Genomic DNA, 18,297 nt, shown 5'->3' on the forward strand with positions numbered 1-18,297 from the left:
CGGCTGCTATCCCGGCCGAGCGGGAGGGGATGTCTCCCCGCCCCCTCCCACTGCCGCTCTTCCTGGGCCTCCGGTCCCATCAGGAGACCCGATCCACGATCCGGAACTTCCACCAGCTAGAGTGAGACTGGAAGGAAGCCGGAAATGGCTTCCTTCCAGTATACTTTGTGTAAACACACACACATCACAGCTTCACTTCCAGTTTACTCGACTGCCAATGGCGCCGTTTAAAAAAAAAAAAAAGACAGTATTTAGAATCACCGTTTTTGCCGATCTGAATACTTTAAAGTGCAAAAGGAGGGATTTGGGGTCTTTTAGACCACCGATTCCTCCATAAAGAGTACCTATCACCACCTATTACTGTCACAAGGAATGCTTACTGTTTATTTTTTTTTTAATTCACAAAACTGTCTTTTTTCCCAAAAAATTGAGTTTGAAATACCGCTGCGCAAATACAGTGTGACATAAGATATTGCAACAATCGCCATTTTATTCTCTAGATTCTCTGCTTAAAATATATATATGTTTAGGGGTTCTAATTCATTTTCTAGCAAAAAATATGGATTTTAACTTGCAAGCAACAAATGTCAGAAATAAGCATAGGCATGAAAGGGTTAACGAGGTGGAGATCTACCTGAACAACATGGGAGAAGTCAAAGATCACTCTAATTGCTGTGCTACCGTGTAGCAATCTCATGCACTGCACAGCAATCATGGGTTTAAATCAGGGGGTGAGAAGGCAACATATCTTCTCCTCAACACCTGTCAAAAACACTCCAATCACTTTTCAGGAAAGCAGCAGTGCCTGCTGCACCTGTGAATGAACCCTTACTGTTCTGAGGCCCCTATAAGACTCTTTTCACACTGATGTGTTGTGCTTTACTCACTCCGCATTTGCGACTTTCCTGGGTTAGCCATGCTTTGCCATAGACTTTTATTATATCCTGCAGGTGTGGTGCACTTTCAGAAAGTGTACCACACCTGCAGGATATAATAGAAGTGTCTATGGCTAAGCGCAGCAAACCCCCAGGAATGCTGCAGGTACACTGAAGCATTCCTGGGGGTTTGCTGCGCTTAGCCATAGACACTTCTATTATATCCTGCAGGTGTGGTAAACTTTCTGAAAGTGCACCACACCTGCACTTTACTCCCGAGTGTGGGTAAACAGCAGCTCATCAGTGTGAAAGCAGCCCTATACTAATATGCCCAGTGTAATGCTTCACACTGACCTGAAGATCACTTCTTTCCTGCTGCTGGCACCACTCTGGAGACTGCTAGCCAGGATAATAGGTGGAGTGCAGTTGGTATCACTCCGCATGGAATAGGAGCCAGCACTACAGAAGAAGCATTGGCCTATATGGCTCTGGCTCCCTACTATAGCTCCAACTTTACAAGTAGTTCCTCTGTAATGCACTCTGTTTGATGCTATGGAATAGCAGTTCAGCAAGCCCAGACTGCAATCTGCCAGTAGTTCGCAATCTACTGGTTGCTGACCTCCGTCTTAGGTCCTAACTTGTAAGTATTGCAGATGGGAGGTTTGGCTACCAAAAGCGGTCGCCCCTAGGATGTTTTATTTTTTGATGCACCTAGCAACCTGCTCCTGCAGGTGGTGTAATCAAACCCCATTTGTTATGATAAGAAGATCTGGCTGTGTCTTCCATTGAATGGAAGAGAAAATACAATTTACATTAAAAACATAACTATTTTTTAAATAAAAATAGAAAATGCATTTTTTCACAGGCTGTATATCTTTTTAAAAGCTGGAGCCTGCCAGCTGGGAGGCACAACAACAGTTAAGCCGGTCGACATTAGATTCCTTTTAAACACATCCATATTGATCACTATGATTAATTGTCATTTTGATCACATGATCAGAAATGCTGGTTCTTAATTGCTGTAGCTAACAAAGCTCTCAGGGAAATAGGAGCTGGCATGGGTTCCTTCTTCTGGACCTGCTTGGGGATGTGAATTAACTTATTCTCTTTTCAAACATTTTATTGAGAATTAGTTACATAGTTACATGGTTAGTAAGGTTGAATAAAGACACCAGTCCATCCAGTTCAACCTGAGTGAGTATGCGTGTCTACAATTATCCCTATTTTTATTTAAGGTACCCATATAGCGCCGTCAATTTTACGCATCGTTCCACACATACATCACACACTCACGATCCCTACCCTCAAGAATTCCACAATCCAAGGTCCCCAAAGTCACATTCATATATTAGGGCCAATTTTGGACAGAAGCCAATTAACCTACCAGCATGTCTTTGGAGTGTAGGAGGAAACCTGAGTACCCGGAGGAAACCCACACAGGCACAGGGAGAACATGCAAACTCCAGGCAGGTAGTGTCGTGGTTGGGATTCGAACCAGCGACCCTTCTTACTGCTAGGTGAGAGTGCTACCCACTACACCACTGTGCTGCCCATCACAATAATACAGTACAAGTTATTAGTCAAGATCATTTGTAAGAAAACAGGGTGAACAGGTTCCAATAACAAGGCTTCTCAATAACTAAACAAATGGCATATGTTATTTTTCATTTAGTTGTGCAGTACAGTGTGTATCCTAAGGGATACGTCTCTGACTTTGGTAGTCATAAATTGCAAGCGGGGAAGAGTTAAAATACAATCTTAAAACATGGGTCTGGAGGAGACAAGTGATCCTGTGGGTTGATAGGATGGTTATCTGTGGGATAGTTGGGGAGAGGTATGTACGTTTTCCAGGGCCAAGATCCGATGTGTCTTGGCTTTTCCTGGGGAGGGGATTAATAGTCTGAACTATCCCAATTGTCCCCATTGTAGGTATGCCATTGAACAATGTGTAGGTGACCTTTGCTGTCTTAGGTTCTTATGTACAGGGGAACCAATAGGTCACAGGTAGCGTGAAGCTTGAGAACTAAAAAGGTATATCAGGTGGGTGGGGAGAAAGAAAAAAAAAAAAGAAAGAAAAAAAAAGGGGGGGTGGAGGAGTGAGGATTGGAGGGTAGGGGGAAGATGGAGGAAAGGAGGCACCCCAAGAGGGGGTCGGTCAGTGGTTCAGCGAACCAGGTAATAGAAGTGAGCAATCAAAACCCAGTGGTAGGTGGTGTTCGATCCATGGGAGCCACAGTGATTCGAATTTGGATAGTTTATCTAGTAAGATTGCCTCTGTTTTGGCGTGGATCATTGCCTGTGTTACTTGTTTAACTGACACTGAATATTGTGGTTGATTTCCAGGCTTTCGCAATGGTTTGTTTTGTTGCCGTGGTTACAAGGAGTAGGAGTTTGAATTGATGATATGTTATGGCTTGTGGTTTGCTATTCAGGAGCGCTACCGTTGGGTCAGATGGCAAGGTGGTTTTGAACATGGTAGAGAGAATGTTGAACACTTCCGACCAAAAGGCTTGGGCTATGGGACAGTCCCACCAGATGTGTAGATGTGTACCTGGGGCACTACAGCCTCGGAAGCAGTGGGAGGGGTATTGGGGGAGGAATTTTGATATTCTGGCGGGGACCAGGTACCATCTGGTTAGTACCTTGTAATTGGTTTCAAGGGCCACTATGTATGGTGTGGCCGATTTGGTAGCCTGCCAGATTCGAGCCCAATCCAGTGTGTCTGATTGGAGGTTTAGGTCAGTCTCCCATTTGGTAGTGTAGGTTGGGGGGAGGGGAGAGGTTGTGCGTGAGAGTAGCTGGGCATACAAATCTCAGATGAGTCCACGTCTGTGAGGGTCGGATTTGCAAATTTGCTCAAAGGTTGTGAAGCCCGGAGTCGTTGAGTTTGGGGGAGCATTTTGGGACAGCAAGTGTTTTATTTGTAGGTATCTAAAAGTTTCCTTATGTGGTAGATCATGTGTTTTGCGAAGTTTAGGAAAAGGTGTGATAGTAGCTGATTTGTAAAAATGATGGGCCTGTATTAGTCCTGCATTTGACCACGTGGAGGAGGATGATGGAGATGACCAGGCTGGGTGGAAGGAGGGGTTGCTAAGGAAGGAGAGGAGGGGATATTGTTGAGATTAGAGACCGAAGCGAGTTCTGAGCCTGTCACAGATTGAGAGGCTGTGTTTAGTGACAGGGTTCGTGATTGTTCGGCATTGAGAGCAGGTGTGAGCCATAGGAGATTTGCTGTGAAAAGTGGGTCATAGTCAACCGACTCGATCACGACCCAAAGGGGAATTTCTTTAGTGGCGTGATATTTGGGTAGTTGCGCTAGATGGGCGGCGTAGTAGTATTTGGAGAAATTTGGAGCACTTAGCCCTCCGCGGATTTGGGGTGTATACAAAGTAGGTTGTGGTAGACGGGGTTTAAGTTTGCCCCAAATGAATTGTGAGGCTTTGCGATGAAGGATACGTAGGAAGTATGCTGGGACTTGTATCGGGAGCACTCTAAAAAGATAGAGGATCTTAGGCAGTATAGACATCTTGACCACTGTAATTCTGCTCATCCATGCTAATGGCAGGGAAGACCAGTTCTTCATTAGGGTGGTGAGTTGAGTCAGCATAGGTGGGTAGTTTGCCATGTATAAATTCGCTGGATTCACTGTAAATGTGATTCCTAGGTGGGCAATATGTGTTGTTGACCAGGTAAATGGGAGGGAGTCCTGTAGTTGTGTCTGTAGGTCAGGCGGTAGTGAAATGTTTAGGGCTTTAGATTTATGGGGATTTCTTTTGAGGCCAGATATTAGTCCAAATTTGGTAAGGGTGTCAATGAGGTTTGGAGCTGATATTAGGGGTAGAGTGAGGAATATCAGGACGTCGTCAGCAAACATGCATAGTTTATGCTGGTGACCACCTAGTTCTAGGCCTTTAGTATTCGGATTGGAGCGTATGAGCTGGGCTAGGGGTTCGATTGCCAAGGCAAAGAGAAGAGGGGATAGGGGGCACCCCTGCTGGGTTACTCTATTAATGATTAAGGGGTCAGAATGGAATCCTGAGTAGGATACATATGTTTTTGGGTTTTGATACAGAGAAGAGATACATCATAGTAAATGTGTTTCGATTTCCCAACGGCATAGGATGGAGTTAAGATAAGGCCAGGATAATGAGTCGAATGCCTTCTGTATGTCAATGGAGAGGAAGCAGTTATGCGGCAGGTTTGTGCCGCTTGGGCTAGGAGGGTAGCGCGATGGATGTTGTCACCCGCTTATCTGGAAGGGAACAACCCAGTCTGGTCTTTGTGGATCAGTGTTCCTATAATTGGGTTAAGTCGGGTTGAGAGGATCTTAGCTAGTATGTTCATTTCTAGATTGAGTATAGAAATCAGTCTGTAGTTGGACCAGGATGTGTCATCAGTGTTCAGTTTAGGGATCATGGCAATGGATGCTAAGAGGGATTCTGTGTGAAAGGAACAGCCTGCGAGGAGCAAACTGAAGGCTTCAACCATGAGGGGGGGACAGTAGGGTAGCAAAGAGCTTATAGTAAGTTGCTGAGAAGCCCTCAGGGCCTGGGCGTTTGTGTGGTTTCAATGATTTTATTGCGCTGCGGACGTCTAAATCTGTAATAGGTTTGTCAAGGGTGTCTTGTTAAGTGGAGGAGAGGGAGAGGAGCTGAATAGAGGATAGAAGGATATCTAAACGTGTCTGGTCGAATTTGTGAGTATCCCGATACAGGTCAGTGAGTTTTCTGCGGAACTCATGGAGAATATTTTGTGGGTTGCTAGAGTAAGTACTTTTGGTTAGTTGAAGTCGGATTGGTTTCGGGGTGTAGTCAGCCTTACATAGTGTTAAGGCTAAGAATGTGTTCAGCTTGTTTGCTTTCATGTAGAAAGCGTGTTTAGATTTGCGGAGAATATTTTCTGTCAGGAAGAGGTCGAGTTCTAAGCGTGCTTTGTCATAGATTTGTTAATTTGACGGAGAGGGCAAGTTTTTAAAGTTCTCCGATGTTTTGTAGAAGGCTTTGTCTAGTTGCTTATGAAGCTGTCTTTTCAGTTTACGTTGGTAGGATGCCTGGCTGGTGCAAACCCCTCTGATGGATGGTTTAGGGCAGTGGTTCTCAACCTGGGTGTCGGGACCCCCTCAGGGGACGAATGATGATTTGCCAGGGGTCACCGAATCCTGGGCTGTTTCATTACCCCCCCCCACCACCACCACCACCAAGGAGTAAAAATAGAGAATACATGGAAGGGAGAGGAAAAGAGGGGGAGGAACAAAGAAAAAGGGAGAGAAAGAATAAGAGAACAAGAAATACGGCTAGAGAGAGGGATGGGGAAAAAAACAAGAAATTAGGATAGAGAGAGCTAAAAGGGAAAGAAAGGAGAACAAAGAGAAAGAGTGGTACATCCTAAAATGTACCATAAGGAGTTTTAATACTGTACGAGTGGAAGGGAGCGCTAAATGTCCTTGGGTTAGGGGCGCAAATTACTTGTCTTGCCTTGGGTGCTGACAACCCACGCTACGAAAATAATTTTACTGTTAGGGGTCCCCACAACTTGGGAAATTTTATCAAGGGGTCACGGCACTAGCAGGTTGAGAACCACTGGTTTAGAGACTTCCCACAGTGTCAGGGGGGGGTTGTATCCGTGGGTGCATCGTTTGTAAGATAGCCCTGTATAGCGTTTTATATGTCTTGTCAATATGTTAGATTGGCTAGTAGGCTGTCATTTATATACCAGGTTCAGAGGTTAGGTCGTGGGATAAGTGAGGAGAGAGTCGTCATGACTGCATTGTGGTCCGACCAGGCGCATGGTATGATTAACGAGTCTAGTATAAGTGGTGAGGTGCTGATGTTTACAAAGAGGTGGTCTATATGGGAGAACTGCTTGTGGAGGTGGGAGTAATGCGAATATTGTCGCCTTGTAGGGTTTTGTTCTCGCCATGAATCGAGGTGGGAGTGTTGTTTAAGGAGCTGTTGGTAGGAGAGGCGATAGACAGTGATTGGAGTCAGGGGATTCATCACATATCATGAGGGTACCCTGTTTATGGGATTCCACTATGGAGGACAAGTGGGATAGGAATAATAGTGTGTTTTTATTGGGGGCATAGTATGAAACTATGGTAATTTCACTGTCTAGCAAGAGACTGGTGAGTCGTAGATATCGCCCCTCGGGATCTTTGATCTCCGCATGGAGGGTGAATGGTGTAGTGTGATGGAATGCAATCAAAACCCCTCTTTGTTTAGTGGAGGCCGAAGCCGTATAAACCTGGGAGTATTGGCGGCTAAAAAATTTAAGTGAGGATTGTGATGAGAAGTGCGTTTCCTGTAAGCAAACCAGGTGAGCTGAAGGAGAGGACAGCCTTAGTTAATTTTGGAGGGGAGTTGAGGCCCTGTACATTGAGTGTCAGTATATTTAAAGACATCATTATGTAGTATAGATGGGATCAGGGGGTCCTGTGGCTAGTTGTTTTTGGATTGTTCTCTGGAGAAGAGAGGGAAAGGGAGAGTAGGACAAGGGAGGAAAGGGGACTGGGGGTGGTATCATGTATGAACTGGACTGAGTAGGTAGTTCCTAATAGTAGGAAGGAGTGTGAGAAGCTCTGGTAGAAGAAGAGGGAGGGTGGCTCCTATGTGGAGCGAGTATCCAGGGGGTGGTGAAAAATCACCAGCCGATGGGTACAGTTGGTCCAAAGAGTATCAAATGGGAGGTGCAGTGGGCTGTCTCCGGGACTACGACAGCCAATACAAAAGCTATACAAGTAATAAACTATAGAACAAACTAGTCAATAGTGTAACAATAGCTAATAGAAACTGGTAAGGTGTGAGGTAAAGTGAAGAACAAGGTGTCGCCAAGCTAGGGTGGCGCAGTGGACGTCCTGCAGGTGAGTTGATGGCGTGAGTCAGGCGTAGGGTGAGCGCTGCCAGAGGGCAAGAGTCACCTAGATTGCCACGTGAGAGGGAGGAGCAGTCAAGCTCACTGCAGGAGGTTTTAAGTCAGGTTTTGGGTGGAGTTAGCAGGTGCACATGTCTGTGGATCCGTATTAACGTATTCTCAGCATGAGGCATAGCATTTAGTAACTAATATAGGGACCGCAACTCACTTAGCAGCAAGTCATATAAGTCTCCCAAGTTAGTGGTTTGGCACCTTTGTTCATAGCTGTCGAAGGTTCTAAAAAACATCAGATGCTAGTGAAGAGTTTTCTGAAACTACAGTGCTCGGACGTTTTTTTAGGTAATTTCAAATATCATGCCTTTCATTTAATTAACCCAAAATATCTGCCCCTTGCAGCGCATACTAGCACATTATGACTGTAAAAGGTATCTCACCAGCGGCATGCTGTCACTGTTGACAGGGCTTACATTTTCACCAGGTCTTCCTTCCGGGTTCGAGGGCTCAGGCCATCTGAGTGGCTGAGCCATGATGACATGTGTGGCACAGCACTCTGGATTAACAGCTCATTCACTGTGCCCTCACTTCAGAGTGCAGGGCGTGTGCGCTGGTGACGTTACCGGCTGAACGATTTGTAAATAACTACTAAACGTTGCACGTTTAGGAGCTATTTATTGATCCTACAGTTAAGCTTTATCATAAGCTTTCCTGCAGGTACAAGTGACCAAGCAGTGTTTTCTGCCACTTCAAAAGTTTGAACTTTTTAAGTGTGCATAGCCCTCCTGATGTAAACAACTCCTCTTCCAATGTAGCTGCCTACTTATTGTAATAGAACAGCTCAGGCCTGCACCAATGTTCACGTTAGTAAAATCATCTTCACTGTTGACCTTTATTGGGCTGTCTCTCAACCAGATTTTGACCAGATGATGTGAACATTGAGGTAGGTTTTAGCTGTACCCCTGGGGAATGCAAGCAGCTTGGGTAAAGGTGGTTTGTTCAATTAGGCCTTAGTAGGGTGGATCATTGTACTTTGTCTGCAAATACTTTTCCCTTAACCACATGACTTCATTCACACCCAAGAGCTTTCAGGATAGTGCAAATTGGTGACTAGCTTGGGTTAGGTAAAAACCTAAGTGCATCCGTATTGCCAATATCAGCCCATATACAGGAATATACATACTTGTGCAAATGGAAAATTGAACAGTAAATGCTACAGAGAGTTTTCATTTAGTGGTATCTACAGGTAGATTCAGTAACTTTACCTTGGAATGCGCTGGTCCTCTTTCATCCAGCAGTTTGTATTGTGGCTGAATCCTATTAAAGCGGGCTAACTCATTCACCAAACACATTGGCGTTTTCTCTTTGGGGTTTGTCATGTTTTCATGGAGAGGCACTGCATATACAGAAAGATTATTATAGATTAGTAGGCTAGGAGCAAATCTGGGCAGGCTTCTTCTTTAGCATTTTTCATATAAAGTTTTTTTGAAACAAAAACTGATGGCAAGGCTTTACAAAATAGATCGTAAAGTTGAACTGTGTATTAAATAAAGCTCAACTCTTGCAACCCTTTATTAGGGTTGTGACCCCACTGCAAGGGTTAACTGCTCATTTTGGTCTACGGAAACAACAAAAGGAATAGACTTACCAAATCCCCAGCTCCTCCTGCGGCTTCTCAACCCCCCCACTCTACAGTGCTGACATCATTAAGAATAGAGCAGGGTATATATCCCTCATTCACTGTGTAATTAACAGGTTGAAATGATCTGACAACACTCTATCCCTTACACAGAATATACAGTTGTATGCAAAAGTTTAGGAACCCCTGACAATTTCCATGATTGCCATTTATAAATATTTGGGTGTTTGGATCAGCAATTTCATTTTGATCTATCAAATAACTGAAGGACACAGTAATATTTCAGTAGATAAATGAGGTTTATTGGACTAGCAGAAAATGCGCAATATGCAACAAAACGAAATTAGACAGGTGCATAAATTTGGGCACCCCAACAGAAAAATCACATCAATATAAAATAGAGCCTCCTTTAGCAGAAATAACAGCCTCTAAACGCTTCCTATAGCCTGTAATGAGTGCCTGGATTCTGGATGAATGTATTCTGGACCATTCCTCCTTACAAAACATCTCCAGTTCAGTTAGGTTTTATGGTTGCCGAGCATGGACAGCCTGCTTCAAATCACCCCACAGATGTTCAATGATATTCAGGTCTGGGGACTGGGATGGCCATTCCAGAACATTGTACTTGTTCCTCTGCATGAATGTCCAAGTAGATTTTGAGCAGTGTTTTGGGTCGTTGACTTTTAGAAATATCCAGCCCCGGTGTAACTTCAACTTTGCGACTGATTCCTCATCATTATTCTCAAGAATCTGCTGATATTGAGTGGAATCCATGCGACCCTCAACTTTAACCAGATTCCCAGTACCGCCACTGGCCACATAGTCCCACAGCATGAAGGAACCGCCACCAAATTTTACTGTGGGTAGCAAGTGTTTTTCTTGGAATGCTGTGTTCTTGTTATGACCCAATAACTCAATCTTTGTTTCATCAGTCCATAGCACCTTATTCCAAAATGAAGCTGGCTTGTCCAAATGTGCATTTGCATACCTCAAGCGACTCCGTTTGTGACTTGTGTGCAGAAAAGGCTTCTTTCGCATCACTCTCCGATACAGCTTCTCCCTGTGCAAAGTGTGCTGAATTGTTGAAGGATACACAGTGACACCATCTGCAGCAAGTTGATGTTACTGATGTTTACTATGTGGCATGTTCACCAATGCCAGGAGCATGGCGGACAAGATGGGTGAACTAGAGATATTGTTGTACGAGGAGGATTTGGATTTTGTGGGAATTTGAGAGACCTGGTTCAACAGCTCTCATGATTGGCTGGCAAACATTCAAGGGTATACCCTTTACCGCAAGGATAGAGAGGGTAAAAAAGGGGGAGGGGTATGCCTATATATCAAGAATAATGTACAAGTGAATGTGAGAGATGACATCACTGAAGGAGCTAGGGAGGAGGTGGAGTCCTTATGGGTAGAGCTACAAAGGGATGAAGCTAAGGGGAAAATAATACTGGGAGTATGCTATAGGCCCCCTAACCTGAGGGAGGAAGTGGAGACAGATCTCCTATCACAATTTGGATTAACAGCAAGGATGGGAAGTGTTATCATAATGGGGGATTTTAATTATCCAGACATAGACTGGGCGGAGGGAACCGCGCATTCATTTAAGGCTCGCCAGTTCTTTAATGTCTTGCAGGACAATTTTATGGGTCAGATGGTAGACGCACCAACTAGAAATAAAACATTACTGGATCTACTGATTACCAACAATACAGACCTGATCACGGATGTGGAAATACAGGGCAATTTAGGTAACAGTGATCACAGGTCAATTAGTTTCAGTATAAATCACACAAATAGGAAACCTAAAGGGAATACAAAGACACTGAATTTCAAAAGAGCCAACTTCCCTAAACTACAAACCTTGCTAAAAGGCATAGATTGGGATAAAATATTAGGAACAAAGAATACGGAGGAGAGATGGGTTTGCTTTAAGAGAATATTAAATAAGGGCATTAGCCAATGTATCCCAATGGGTAATACATTTAAAAGAGCGAACAAAAGTCCTGGATGGCTTAACTTCAATGTAAAAATGCATATAAAAGCAAAGGAGAAGGCCTTTAAAAATACAAGGTTGAGGGATCATCCTCAGCATTCAGACTTTAAAAAGAATGCAACAAGAAATGTAAGGGTGCAATTAGGATGGCTAAGATAGACCATGAAAGACACATAGCGGAGGAGAGCAAAAAAAATCCCAAGAAATTCTTTAAGTATGTAAACAGTAAAAAAGGGAGGACAGACCATATTGGACCCATAAAGAATGAGGAAGGACATCTGGTTACAAAGAATGGGGAGATGGCGAAGGTATTGAATTTATTCTTCTCCTCAGTCTTCACGAGTAAATCGGGGGGCTTCAGTAACCAAAACTGCAGTGTTTATCCTTATGACACAACACAGGAAGCACCTCCATGGTTAACAGAGGACAGAATTAAAATTAGACTTGAAAAACTTAACATTAGTAAATCACCGGGACCAGGTGGCTTGCATCCGTGGGTACTTTGGGAACTCAGTCAAGTGATTGCCAGACCATTGTTCCTAATTTTTACAGACAGTCTACTGACTGGAATGGTACCAGCTGATTGGAAAAAAGCCAATGTAGCACCAATATTTAAAAAGGGCCCAAAACACATCCCTGGGAATTACAGACCAGTTAGCCTAACATCAATAGTATGTAAACTCTTGGAGGGGATGATAAGGGACTATATACAAGATTTTAGTATTGAGAACGGTATCATTAGCAGTAATCAGCATGGATTCATGAAGAATTGTTCTTGCCAAACCAATCTACTAACCTTCTATGAGGAGGTGAGTTGCCATCTAGATAAAGGAATGCCCGTAGACGTGGTGTATCTGGATTTTGCAAAAGCATTTGACACAGTCCCCATAAACGTTTACTGTACAAAATAAGGTCCGTTGGTATGGACCATAGGGTGAGTACATGGATTGAAAACTGGCTACAAGGGCGAGTTCAGAGGGTGGTGATAAATGGGGAGTACTCAAAATGGTCAGGGGTAGGTAGAGGGGTTCCCCAGGGTTCTGTGCTGGGACCAATCCTATTTAATTTGTTCATAAACGACCTGGAGGATGGGATAAACAGTTCAATCTCTGTATTTGCAGATGACACTAAGCTAAGCAGGGCAATAACTTCTCCGCAGGATGTGGAAACCTTGCAAAAAGATCTGAACAAATTAATGGGGTGGGCAACTACATGGCAGATGAGGTTCAATGTAGAAAAATGTAAAATAATGCATTTGGGTGGCAAAAATATGAATGCAATCTATACACTGGGGGGAGAACCTCTGGGGGAATCTAGGATGAAAAAGGACCTGGGGGTCCTAGTAGATGATAGGCTCAGCAATGGCATGCAATGCCAAGCTGCTGCTAACAAAGCAAACAGAATATTGGCATGCATTAAAAAGGGGATCAACTCCAGAGATAAAACGATAATTCTCCCACTCTACAAGACTCTGGTCCGGCCGAACCTAGAGAATGCTGTCCTCAGGAAGGATGTACTGGAAATGGAGCGAGTACAAAGAAGGGCAACAAAGCTAATAAAGGGTCTGGAGGATCTTAGTTATGAGGAAAGGTTGCAAACACTGACCTTATTCTCTCTGGAGAAGAGACGCTTGAGAGGGGATATGATTTCAATATACAAATATCGTACTGGTGACCCTACAATAGAAATAATACTTTTTCGCAGAAGAGAGTTTAACAAGACTCGTGGCCACTCATTAAAATTAGAAGAAAAGAGGTTTAACCTTAAACTATGTAGAGGGTTCTTTACCGTAGGAGCGGCAAGGATGTGGAATTCCCTTCCACAGGCGGTGGTCTCAGCGGGGAGCATCGATAGTTTCAAGAAACTATTAGATAAGCACCTGAATGACCGCAACATACAGGGATATACAATGTAATACTGACACATAATCACACATGGGTTGGACTTGATGGACTTGTGACTTTTTTCAACCTCGCCTACTATGTAACTATGTTGTAGTTCTTTGGAGGTGGTCTGTGGGCTGTTTTTGACCATTCTCACCATCCCTCGCCTTTGCCTTTCCAATATTTTATGTGGCCTGCCACTTTTGGCCTTAACCAGAACTGTGCCTGTGGTCTTCCATTTCCTCACTATGTTCCTCACAGTGGACACTGATAGCTTATATCTCTGCGATAACTTTTTGTAGCCTTCACCTAAACCATAATGTAGAACAATCTTTGTTTTCAGGTCATTTGAGAGTTGTTTTGAGGCCCCCATGTTGCCACTCTTCAGAGGAGAGTCAAGGAGAACAACTTGCAATTGGCCACCTTAAATACCTTTTCTCATGATTGGATGCACCTATGAAGTTCAAGGCCTAATGAGCTCACCAAACTAATTGTGTGTTCCAATTAATCAGTGCAAGTAGTTACAGGTTTTCAAATCAACAAAATGACAAGGGTGCCCAAATTTTTGCACCTGTCTAATTTTGTTTTGATGCATATTGCGCATTTTCTGTTAATCCAATAAACCTCATTTCACTACTGAAATATTACTGTGTCCTTCAGTTATTTGACAGATCAAAATGAAATTGCTGATCCAAACACCCAAATACTTATAAATGACAATCATGGAAATTGTCAGGGGTTCCTAAACTTTTGCATACAACTGTAACTATAATAAAGGAACCATCATCCACCTGTGTTGTATAACTGTGTAAATCTCAAAAAATGGATGGACAGAGATACAAATCCTTTGGCCCATAAAATGGCACCATAAGGCTTAATTTATAAGTCTGTGAAAAAAACACATATGCAAGTGTGTTTTAATTACAGATCTGAACACAGCTGCATTGTTTTCAATGGAGCCATTCACACAGGTACATAAACATGCACTGCATTCAGATCTTTAACACAGAATCCATGTATACGAGTTTGTATGCGTGTAAATTAAAGTCTAACGAAGGAGAAAATACATTTTCATCATGTACACATATGCCTCTTTACGCGTTTAAAAGCATCTATACATAAGTATTTTACTGATGAGGAACTTTTCCCCTAGAAAACACGTGTAATAACATCAATAACATTTTTACGGACATGTGAATGAAGTCTAATAGGTATTTGAACTGTGTATTTAGTGGATAGCCTGGAGTTCAGCTTTAATGGGATTTTCCATGCACCCTCAACCTTCTCCCATGTCCCAAGAGATCATCCCTTACGATTGTTGCCCTGACATCTGTCCACAATGACTCCTGTAGAAGTCTGTGCTAGGTCTCGCCCTCTCACTCTTAACCACTTCAGCTTCGGAAGGTTTACCCCCTTCATGACCAGGCCATTTTTGCAATACAGAACTGCGTTACTTTAACTGACAATTGCGCGGTCGTGTGATTCTGTGCCCAAATAAAATGTGTCATTTTTTACCCACAGATAGAGCTTGCTTTTGGTGGTATTTGATCACCTCTGCGGTCTTTATTTTTTGCGCTATAAACAAAAAAAAGAGACAATTTTGAAAAAAAAAAAATTATATATATATATATATATATATATATATATATATATATATATATATATATATATATATATATATATATATATATAGTCAGGTCCATAAATTTTGGGACATCGACACAATTCTAATCTTTTTGGCTCTATACACCACCACAATGGATTTGAAATGAAACGAACAAGATGTGCTTTAACTGCAGACTTTTAGCTTTAATTTGAGGGTATTTACATCCAAATCAGGTGAACGGTGTAGGAATTACAACAGTTTTTATATGTGCCTCCCACTTTTTAAGGGACCAAAAGTAATGGAACAATTGGCTGCTCAGCTGTTCCATGGCCAGGTGTGTGTTATTCCCTCAATATCCCATTTACAAGGAGCAGATAAAAGGTCCAGAGTTCATTTCAAGTGTGCTATTTGCATTTGGAATCTGTTGCTGTCAACTCTCAATTTGAGATCCAAAGAGCTGTCACTATCATTGAAGCAAGCCATCATTAGGCTGAAAAAACAAAACAAACCCATCAGAGAGATAGCAAAAACATTAGGTGTGGCCAAATCAACTGTTTGGAACATCCTTAAAAAGAAAAAACACACCGGTGAGCTCAGCAACACCAAAAGACCTGGTAGACTACGGAAAACAACTGTGGTGGATGACCAAAGAACTCTTTCCCTGGTGAAGAAAACACTCTTCACAACAGTTGGCCAGATCAAGAACACTCTCCAGGAGGTAGGTGTATGTGTGTCAAAGTCAACAATCAAGAGAAGACTTCACCAGAGTGAATACAGAGGGTTCACCACAAATTGTAAACCATTGGTGAGCCTCAAAAAACAGGAAGGCCAGATTAGAGTTTGCCAAACATCTAAAAAAGCCTTCACAGTTCTGGAACAACATCCTATGGACAGATGAGACCAAGATCAACTTGTACCAGAGTGATTGGAAGAGAAGAGTATGGGGAAGGAAAGGAACTGCTCATGATCCAAAGCATACCACCCCATCAGTGAAGCATGGTGGTGGTAGTGTCATGGCGTGGGCATGTATGGCTGCTAATGGAACTGGTTCTCTTGTATTTATTGATGATGTGACTGCTGATAAAAGCAGCAGGATGAATTCTGAAGTGTTTCGGGCAATATTATTTGCTCATATTCAGCAAAACGCTTCAGAACTCATTGGACGGCGCTTCACAGTGCAGATGGTCAATGACCCAAAGCATACTGCGAAAGCAACCAAAGAGTTTAAGGGAAAGAAGTGGAATGTTATGCAATGGCCAAGTCAATCACCTGACCTGAATCCGATTGAGCATGCATTTCACTTGCTGAAGACAAAACTGAAGGGAAAATGCCCCAAGAACAAGAAGGAACTGAAGTCAGTTGCAGTAGAGGCCTGGCAGAGCATCACCAGGGATGAAACCCAGTGTCTGGTGATGTCTATGCGTTCCAGACTTCAGGCTGTAATTGACTGCAAAGGATTTGCAACCAAGTATTAAAAAGTGAAAGTTTGATGGATGATTGTTAAATTGTCCCATTACTTTTGGTCCCTATAAAAGTGGGAGGCACATATACAAACTGTTGTTATTCCTACACTGTTCACCTGATTTGGATGTAAATACCCTCAAATTAAAGCTGAAAGTCTGCAGTTAAAGCACATCTTGTAAGTTTCATTTCAAATCCATCTCGTGGTGGAGTATAGAGCCAAAAAGATTAGAATTGTCTCAATGCCCCAATATTTATGGACCTGACTGTATGTGTATATATATATATATATATATATATATATATATATATATATATATATATATATATACACACACACACACACAAACACAGTGGGGCAAAAAAGTATTTAGTCAGCCACCAATTGTGCAAGTTCTCCCACTTAAAAAGATGAGAGAGGCCTGTAATTGTCATCATAGGAATGCCTCAACTATGAGAGACAAAATGTGGAAACAAATCCAGACAATCACATTGTCTGATTTTTGAAAGAATTTATTTGCAAATTATGGTGGAAAATAAGTATTTGGTCAATATCAAAAGTTCATCTCAATACTTTATATATCCTTTGTTGGCAATGACAGAGGTCAAATGTTTTCTGTAAGTCTTCACAAGGTTGTCACACACTGTTGCTGGTATGTTGGCCCATTCCTCCATGCAGACCTCCTCTAGAGCAGTGATGTTTTGGGGCTGTCTCTGGGCAACACGGACTTTCAACTCCCTCCAAAGGTTTTCTATGGGGTTGAGATCTGGAGACTGGCTAGGCCACTCCAGGACCTTGAAATGCTTCTTACAAAGTTACTCCTTCGTTGCCCAGGCGATGTGTTTGGGATCATTGTCATCCTGAAAGACCCAGCCACATCCATTTCAATGCCCTTGCGGATGGGAGGAGGTTTGCACTCAAAATCTCACGATACATGGCCCCATTCATTCCTTCATGTACACGGATCAGTTGTCCTGTTCTTTTTGCAGAGAAACAGCCCCAAAGCATGATGTTGCCACCCCCATGCTTCACAGTAGGTATGGTGTACTTAGGTAGCAACTCAGCATTCTCTCTCCTCCAAACAAGACGAGCTGTGTTTCTACCAAACAGCTCTACTTTGGTTTCATCTGACCATATGACATTCTCCCAATCCTCTTCTGGATCATCCAAATGCTCTCTAGCAAACCTCAGACGGGCCTGGACATGTACTGGCTTAAGCAGGGGGACACGTCTGGCACTGCAGGATCTGAGTCCCTGGCGGCATAGTGTATTACTGATGGTAGCCTTTGTTATGTTGGTCCCAGCTCTCTGCAGGTCATTCACTAGGTCCCCCGTGTGGTTTTGGGATTTTTGCTCACCATTCCTGTGATCATTTTGACCCCACGGGAGAGATCTTGTGTGGAGCCCCAGATCGAGGGAGATTATCAGTGGTCTTGTATGTCTTCCATTTTCTAATTATTGCTCCCACGATTGATTTCTTCACACCAAGATGCTTGCCTATTGCAGATTCAATCTTCCCAGCCTGGTGCAGGTCTACAATTTTGTTTCTGGTGTCCTTCGACAGCTCTTTGATCTTCACCATAGTGGAGTTTGGAGTGTGACTGTTTGAGGTTGTGGACAGGTGTCTTTTATACTGATAAAAAGTTCAAAACAGGTTCCATTAATACAGGTAATGAGTGGAGGACAGAGGAGCCTCTTAAAGAAGATACAGGTCTGTGAGAGCCAGAAATCTTGCTTGTTTGTAGGTGACCAAATACTTATTTTCCACCCTAATTTGAAAATAAATTCTTTCAAAAATCAGACAATGTGATTGTCTGGATTTGTTTCCACATTTTGTCTCTCATAGTTGAGGTATAACTATGATGACAATTACAGGCCTCTCTTATCTTTTTAAGTGGGAGAACTTGCACAATTGGTGGCTGACTAAATACTTTTTTGCCCCACTGTGTATATATATATATATATATAT

General features: G+C 42.8%; 1 protein-coding gene across 6 annotated transcripts in view; it reads right to left on the minus strand.

Moving 5' to 3' along the window:
• STAU2 (staufen double-stranded RNA binding protein 2) overlaps positions 1-18,297 on the minus strand; it is a 491,304-nt gene that overhangs the window by 420,268 nt on the left and 52,739 nt on the right. For all 6 annotated transcript variants that reach the window (XM_073631810.1, XM_073631809.1, XM_073631807.1 and 3 more), the window contains exon 3: positions 9,005-9,135. In XM_073631810.1, coding sequence (XP_073487911.1) covers positions 9,005-9,135 — 131 coding nt within the window. The remainder of the gene's footprint in view (positions 1-9,004; positions 9,136-18,297) is intronic.

This window comes from Aquarana catesbeiana, linkage group LG05 (genome assembly GCF_042186555.1).
Source record: "Aquarana catesbeiana isolate 2022-GZ linkage group LG05, ASM4218655v1, whole genome shotgun sequence".
In the NCBI taxonomy this organism is placed as follows: domain Eukaryota; kingdom Metazoa; phylum Chordata; class Amphibia; order Anura; family Ranidae; genus Aquarana; species Aquarana catesbeiana.